Source organism: Sabethes cyaneus, chromosome 2 (assembly GCF_943734655.1).
Source record: "Sabethes cyaneus chromosome 2, idSabCyanKW18_F2, whole genome shotgun sequence".
NCBI lineage: Eukaryota > Metazoa > Arthropoda > Insecta > Diptera > Culicidae > Sabethes > Sabethes cyaneus.
The window spans coordinates 95,635,753-95,644,664 of record NC_071354.1 but is presented as its reverse complement, the minus strand read 5'-3'; the positions used below and the strand labels follow the sequence as shown (position 1 = coordinate 95,644,664).

The 8,912-nt window shown below is 40.9% G+C and overlaps 1 protein-coding gene across 1 annotated transcript; it reads left to right on the top strand.

Moving 5' to 3' along the window:
* Positions 1–1,429, top strand: LOC128737673 (uncharacterized). Its single transcript, XM_053832364.1, has 4 exons — positions 1–174; positions 261–409; positions 477–684; positions 747–1,429. Exons 1-3 carry the CDS (start codon positions 1–3, stop codon positions 595–597), a joined length of 444 nt encoding a protein of 147 aa, XP_053688339.1. The 3' UTR covers positions 598–684; positions 747–1,429.
* Positions 1,430–8,912: the final 7,483 nt, after the last annotated feature.

The following is an 8,912-nucleotide window of genomic DNA, read 5'->3' as shown; positions in this document are numbered from 1 at the left end:
ATGAATTACTTGGAAAATTTGGTAATTTACTTCAGTAATCTATCGTATTTTTATATCTTTAGTGTAGTAACATCGGTTGCAATAGTTCTACTAACAATTTACATGGGGGCTGGCTCTTGCCTGAAGAATGCAGCAGCTGAACGTGAGGAAAAATGTAGTGAATCTGCGCAAAAGGTAAGTTTCGAGCTAGGTTTCAAGGTCATGTAAATTATGAAAACATTTTTGATCGCTACCTAACTTGTTTATTCTAATGTTTTCAGCGATCTGTTGCTTTAAGTGACACTGATGAAGACGGTGACAGTAGTGATACTAGCGATATGAGAATTGAGTCTGTTCGGCAACTTAAATCGGCAAAGTTAAGGTCCCTTGAAGACAGCTTAACTGAAGAGCAGAAAGAGGTAGAAAAAGAGTAAGTTGGAATTGATTGATGAAATAGTTATGGACTTATGTATAGATATTCAATTAATTGTTTTCAGGATAGAAAAAGTACAACTAGCTGCCATATACAGCTTACTAAAAAAGCAAAACGAAGAATTTTGCATAAATTCTAATTTGGACGAAGATGAACTGCAGGAGCAACTTAACTTGTACAGGTGAAATGGGAATGCTAAGGTAGTGCTGGATGTTACAAACAATTTGTTTGCGGCCTGATGCTTTTCTAGTTTTTTACTAACGTAACGATGAGTATGTAAAGTAAGAGCAGCATTCTATTTTTCGAAAGTTGACCTTCTGTTTTTATTCGACAGACTTCAAGAATGCAGAACAATTGCGGCGTTAGTGTTGCGATTTTATCGATCATCTACTCTAATAGCCTCTTCCAATCGAGTTTCGAACATACGACGACTGGTGTGTTAGACCTCGAGGCCAAACTAGTCAGAACATTTTTACTCTTTACTTCTTAATACTAAATGGTAGCTGACTGGTTAACTTCTAATTGCATCGAGTTATATCTGGTCCAATTATGAATATCACCAAGTAATAATGAGTAGTTGAAACAATTATCAAGTAGAGATGGATCTCCTGCTTATCACAAAATTGCATGGAATTAACCAACAAAAATAGAACTGACATCAGTAATGTTCTAATGCAAGATCAAATACTATCTGATAAGTTATCCATTCTAGTCCTTTCATGTGATAAATAGAAGTTTGTGAAGGCAAATAATAAGAAAGAAGTTTTTTGTTCGCGGCAATCAATTAATGCCAGCTTCTAAATGACTTGAAATCTTGATCAAAGTAAGTATCTACTGATTCATTGAAAGTCATCCAAATTGAAAGTAGGACCTAAATGATAAACATAAAAGTGATGATTGATATCGTTTAGAACACGAGGATAAATATTTTTCTGACTAATTTAATATTTTTTCAAATCAAGCAAGATAACTTGATATAATTTATGTTATTTAACATAGTGGCACCCACAATTTTTAAGGTAGTAAGATAAACATTCTCAAAAAATGTAAATAGAAAATATGATATTTATCTAGATGCAAATTTAGTTGAAATATAATTACATAATGAACATCCCTGGACTTTCATTGATCTTAAATGTGGCGTGAAAATTGAGAATTGAATTGAATTATTTCTTATTACAGTTCGGACTCGATTATCTAGGTTTTTAGGCTCGATTATCCGGGTAAAAAAAAATCATTTTTTTAATAATTTATTTTAAACACAAATATCATAGTTTTCACGATAGATAATAATTCTAGCATCAGAAATACTGATTGACCTCCCTAATCCCTAATCCCTAAAGATATAAAATTCCTTACCTGTATATTTTTGTCAGCGAGTAATGCAGATAATGGTATCAATTTTTAATTTTTAATTTTCGTGGTATGATTTATAATTCATCATCATCATCATCATCATCATCATCGTCATCATAATCATAATCGTTATCAAAATAATCATCAACAAAATCATCATCATCAACAAATCCATCACAATATCATATGATCAGCATCAAAATAATCATCATCAGCAAAATCATCATCATCACCATCATCACGATCAACCATCATCATCAGTAGTGACAAAAATCGTAAGAAAGGAATTTTCTAACTGCCGAGCCAATTTCGTATTATACAAACCGAACCTTTAGAATTCGCGCATGTTTGAGATGTTTTCAAAACGTTTGTTTTCGTCAAATCAAAACAACAAGTTCATAGGGTGCGCGTCTTGCGCGTGTGTGAAAATGAATAGAGTTACCGTCATCCGGGGCGAGATTGTGCCAAAAAAGTATATATTTTTGTTCTTTAGCTCAGTATACACACAATTTAGGAACTAAGTTGATTTCGAAGCTGCCAATATATACTAAATTGTTCAATTAACAATTACCGTAGAGATGGTCTAGTTACAATGAAACCTAATTTTACTGGAAGTGCATCAACTTTGGCACAATCTCACCCCTTCTAGGGGGTGACATTGTGCCAAAAACATAAAGTTAGGCTAAAAACCTAAACAGTGAACATTAGCATGTTTATAAACAATACACATAAAGATCAGTATAAAGTAGTTCATTTGGGGCCATCCATGAACTAAGCGGACTATCAGGGGCAGGGGGTCGGCCAAAAACAACGCATCATACAAAAAGTATGAACGAAAATAACCTGAGGAGGTCTGAAATAACTAAAAATGAGTTCGTAGTCAATGGACAGCCTTTATATAGCCAGTAGCATTTCTAGGGTTAACAAGGGGGAGATATATGAAAGGGTGTATCCTAAGGAAGCATATCTATTTGATTATTTAACAAAAGTAACCATTACTTCGTTCAAGAACCCGCGGCCGCAGAACATGTGGCCTATCCTACCCCCCTCCCCCCTCCTTAAAACTGGCAGTTTATTCACGGTATAATATATTCGTCTTATATTAGAGTGTTTATTCAAAGTATCTGAAATTTCCAGAGAAAAAGTAAAAATTAATTTAAATTATTTAGCAGACCTATGATGCAGTTTGCTCCAAAATGGATGATGCTATCTAATCTGTCAAAATATTGTGCTCAATAGCAAAGAATGTGAGTGTGCTGGTGTATACTGACGTATTTTTGTTGTGTATGTGAAATCCACAAATTGGATCGATCATTATGGCTTGGCACAATCTCATCCCCGTGAAGCTCGAAAAGTACAAAGTTTCGAAAAATATTATTTTCGTAATCAAAACTTATCCAACACATAATAACCTTTCGAAACATTGTAAATGATTAGTTTATATACCTTCAAGATAGCAAGTTGATGCGATTTCTTGTTTGGGTTGGTTTATGCGGGACATTTTTTACAAGCGTTATTTCCGCGTATTTTTGATCGCGAACTTTGAAACCCTGCTTAGGCTAAATAGTTTGCTAATATTATCTGTGTTCCATTCTAAGTTATGAATAAATATGTTATGTTCATCATCATTTTGAATTTAAGTCACCAGTTTCTACAGATATAATAAATTTTCACAAATAAACATTTTTGGTTTTTGGCCCAATCTCACCCCCGTGGCCCAATGTCACCCCGGATGGCGGTACCAAATATTCAGATTAAAAATGAACTCGCCCAATCTGAACGAGCTGTTTTTCATATTAGCGGGGGTTGAGTGTACTAGAAATACATTTATGACACCTACAAGTCAACAAGTCAAAAAACATGACTCTCGAAAAAAAATTTAGTACCAGAAACATGATTCGATTATCCCGGCTGAAAATAAAAGTAAACACCCGAATAATCGAGTCCGGGCTGTAGAACAAAAAAGCTATACCTATTGATGCTGGCATTGGCTCTGCTATAAAAAAGTTCAAATAAAAAGTGCATATGAGTCGCTCACCCTTATTGCGTACTCAGATGGATCTTAACTTCTTTATTTTAGACTTATTTCGAACGAGTTGTTTCGTCCATTTAGTTTTGATTTTCTTTTCTTTTCTTTCTTTGTTTTTTGTTTTTCTGACGGACTGAAAAATACCATCCACTACAATATCGTTGGTAGTAAAAAGAACATTCTTTTGGCTGGCAACGGGGTAACAGTCCCATGGCGGCATAAATACAAAAGATGAAACTATACTTTCTTCAACAATATCGTAGATAGTAATCAACTCTAGAATTGCTCGATACACCACATTTTCGAATTCTATTTGCTTGAGCCGTTTTAATCAAACGAGCAAAAATAAAGCGAAGCCTGGTTTAACCATTATAGCATATCCTTGCTGTAGTGGCAGTTGGCTATATCTGACCAAAACGAAACTGGCCCACCACGGGGCATATTAAAGGCATTGGTGGAACTAGCGCTCATTTCTAGGGGGGCTATAGCCAGAATTTTTTGATTTTTTACCAATCTTCGTGATTTTAGTCATGACCTTGAAATGCTTATTTACTTACTTAATCAGCTCCAGGCCGTGGTTTCCTCTGCTGTACGAAGAAGTCGTCTCCATTCCCCTCGGTCGATGGCCGCAATTCGCCAGCCACGTAGTCTACGTAGGGTCCGCAGGTCGCCTTCCACTTGATCGATCCATCTTGCTCGCTGCGCACCCCGCCTTCTCGTTCCAGTCGGATCGTTATTGAGAACTTTTTTAACCGGGCAGTCGTCCGACATCCTCACGACGTGCCCAGCCCATCGCAGGCGACCGATTTTTGCGGTATGAGCGATGGGTGGTTCCCTAAGCAGCTGATGCAATTCATGGTTCATTCGCCTCCTCCACGATCCGTCTTCCATCTGCACTCCGCCGTAGATGGTGCGCAACACCTTCCGTTCGAAAACACTAAGGGCGCGTTGGTCCTCCACAAGCATAGTCCATGTCTCATGGCCGTAAAGGACTATCGGTCTAATCAGCGTCTTGTAGATTGTTAACTTCGTGCGGTGGCGAATTTTGTTCGATCGCAGCGTCCTACGGAGTCCAAAGTAGGTACGATTTCCTGCCATAATGCGTCTTTGTATTTCTCTGCTGGTGTCGTTGTCTGCGGTAATCAGTGAGCCCAGATACACGAACTCTTCTACCACCTCGATTTCATCACCGTCTAAATGAATCCGGAGAGGGAGGTCAGCTTTCACTTCTCTAGAACCTCTTCCTTTTATGTATTTTGTTTTCGATACATTAATGACAAGTCAATCCATTTGGCTTCAGCTTTCAGTCCGATGTACGTTTCCGCCATCCTCTCAAAGGTACGTGTAATGTTGTCAACGTCGTCAGCGAAACCAAGAAGCTGGACGGACTTCGTGGATATCGTGCCACTCATGTCTATACCCGCTCTTCTTATCATACCCTCCAAAGCGATGTTGAACAACAAACATGAAACCCCATCACCTTGCCGTAACCCTCTTCGAGATCCAAAGAGACTCGAGACTGCCCCTGATACTCGAACAACACACATTACTCGATCCATCGTCGCCTTGACCAATCGCGTTAGTTTATCCGGAAATCCGTAGTAGTGCATAATCTGCCATAGCTGATCTCGATCGATCGATCGATCGATCAATGCATAATAAAAATACACCAAGCCAAAACTGTAGCACAAGTATATTTCTGTTGAATGCGCCTTTGAATAACAATAAAACCGTCATCGTTTTGTATCTCTCATAATCTTTGAAAATTCTCAACTATGTAGCTCTCCGTTACTCGGAACATTCGGCATGAACTAACGCGACAAAGAACATGGAATGGAGACTTGGTGCCTGGAACTGCAAATCGCTAAATTTCGTTGGTGGCGACAGGGTGCTGCTCGATCAGTTAGAACCCCGAAATTTTGGCATTGTGGCACTGCAGGAGATCTGTCGCAAAGGCGACAAGGTGTACAGGATCCGTGGCGGCATAGCCCAATTTTTCCAGAGCGGTTGATCGACCAACTAGCTGGGAGCGGGCTTCGTAGTATTGGGCAAAATGCAGGATCGCGTAATGGACTGGAAAGCGATCAACGAGAGGATGTGCGTGTTGAGGACTTAAGGCCGTTTCTTCAATTACATCATCTTAAACGTATATTGTCCACACGACGAGAGGGAAGCGTTCTATACGCAGCTGAAGGCAACGTACGATAGCTGCTCACGATTAAACATCAAGATAGTCATCGGGGATATGAACGCTCAGGTCGGCAGGGAAGCAATGTATAGACCGGTGATCGGGCCCCATAGCTTACACACCGACACCAACGATGCATCAACTTTGCAGCTTCCCGAAACATGGTGATCAGAAGCACATCCTTTTCCCACAAAGATATTCACAAAGCCACCTGGAGATCACCTGACTAACGATCTTTTAACCAAATCGACCATATTCTCATCGAGCGCCGGTTTTTCTCGAACATCATCAACGTACGCTCCCTACGGGGTGCGGATACCGATTCGGACCATTACCTAGTAGCAATACACGTGCGCTTAAAACTATCGACGGTTTATACCTTGCAACAAAGCCGCCCTCCTCGGTTAAATATTTGGCAGCTAAACAACCTACCAGTTGCCGAAATCTACGCGCGAGTACTGGATGAAGTTCTGCCTTGTTCTGTGGAGCTAGATGCTTCGACCCTCGAAAACGGATGGAGTATTTTACACTCGGCCGTCAACAAGGCCGCAACCGCGGTGCTAGGAGTGGAAGACTCGAGTGCACGAAATGATCAGTTTGACGGGGAATGCCACCAAGCAATAAAGCGGAAAAAAGAGCTTGGAAAATCTGTCTAAGCATATCCACGTAAGAGAATTTGGCCAAGTATCCACGAGCGCGGAATGAGTTGACCATGATCCTGAGCAGGAAAAAGCGCCAGAACGAGGACAGAGATCGTGAGGAGCTGGAACAACTATTCTGGGCTAATGACACGTGCAAGATTTATGAGAAGGTGAACCAAACTCATAAGGGCTACACACCAAAACCTGACATGTGTAGGGACGAGGGAGGGGATCTAATCACAAACGAGCGCGAGGCGGACGGCAGGTGGAAGCAGTATTTCGATGAGCACCTCAATATATAGCGATATAGCTATAGGAGACGCAACGGAAGTTAACCTCAGAGTGCCTACAAACGATAACAGCGAGCCGGCTCCCTATCTCGAAGAGATCCGGCGAGAAATTCGTCTGCTGAAGAATAGGACTATCGGTCTGATTAGCGCTTTGTACATCGTCAGCTTAGTGCGGCGTATGCTCCTTGATCGAAGCGTCTTGCGGAGAGAAAAGAAGGGTTCGATGCGAGAGTGCCAGAAGCAGTCTTTAAAAATCCTGTAACACATTCTTCTTGACAGTAAACTAATTAGCAGAAACAATATTGTACGCAAACTTTTGAAAACCATTAGAAAGTTACTTGTGTTACATGAATACCTGCGACCTTGAAATGCGCTCATTTATATAATATATTTTTTTGAAACGATGGTTCTACAATTGATGAAGGGATGGTAAGGGAAAGTAATGAAGAAGGAGTTTTTGGGAATAGAGGGGAAACAGTGGAAAGGAAGGGGGGGGGGTAATAGGTAGCTACGCTTAACAAGTTGTCGTTGTGACTTCTACCTTTTGTCCAATGCTGGAAGGTGCATGTGCATGGGTCGAACCAAGCTATAATCTGAGATTATAACCGGATTCGAACCCACAACACCCGCGAGGGCGTGTGGCTCGCTGGTACCCGTGTACCTATGAACCACAGAGGCGCAGGACAAAACGAGACCGCACAATCCCCCTTATTAATGTAGCGACATAGGTTGGGCTATTTTTAGACACAAATTGTGCCTCTTCCTCCTTCTACTGTAGAAACCACCGAATGAGAAGTTTAATCTAACTTTGTGTTTACTGGCGGGACGACGACACTATGCAGGCCCTTGCGACTTAACTGCGTGTGAACGCTGTTCGTCTGTCAGCGTGTTAGCCGCGATTCTTAGCGCGGGGTTTCGGGGGAAGGCCCCCTATCAATTGTAGAACCATCGTTTCAAAAAAGTATTAATATATGCTTGACCGCATTTCAAGGTCATGACTAAAATCACGAAGTTTGGTCAAATTTTCACAGGAACGGGGCCTTCCCTCGAAACCCCAAATTCTTCCGGGGACCAAACGTTGACTCGGACCATTATCTCGTAGTAAGCAAGATCCGCGCCCGGTTGTCCAACGTATTCAAATCGAAACCAACGAGGAAGATACGACTGAAAATTCGGCGGTTATCAGCGTAAGGAGTTGCTGCAGAGTACTCTCGGAAGACTGATGAGTGGATCGGTGAACATCTCGGAGAGAACCTGAACGAACAGTGGAGACCAGGGCCCGACAACGTCACCTTCAATGGCATAGCGTCACACAGCAATGAAGCAGTGATGCTTCGGTTTTAACTGACGCAGCACCGCTTCGCTTTCAGACTGGCTTCAGTCAGCGTCAGTGAGACGGGTTTCACTTCATCATGACTCTCGGTTTCAACTTTTCATTTGTACTTTTCTTCAAATATTCAGAAGTTGGCCAGCAACTATGAATGCAAATGAATTGAATTTGAGTAACATTTCCTACAATGCAACGCATATTAAAGTTAACCTAGTCAATGTCGACAAATCGTGACTGACTTTCTGCCGTCAATTGAAACAGACACCAACTTCAACTGAAGCTTGCTTGCTTGAAACGTTCTGTTAAACAAATGAAGCAAGTCGCTTCATGTATGAAGCGAAGGTAACAGAAAGTCAGATTTATCTATTTGTTTCGACGATGCCTGGACCCCGCTGCACGGTTAATTTAGCAGTGTGTCTCTCAAACTCTCAGCTGTATTGGTTTCACTGAGAGGAATTGAGATTGTGACTTAATCTTCTTCCTTCTTTTTTGGTTCACTTTTTTGTTTTGCCATGGCAATCCTGAGCCTCATGAGCATGTAAGTCATATCCAGTCATATCCTAACAGCTAACGATTCTAGTCATTATCAGTGCGAGTGCATTCAAGTGTTTATCACGGTAAAGATACCTGTAGTTTTCTAACAGGTATGCACTATGAGGGGGATTA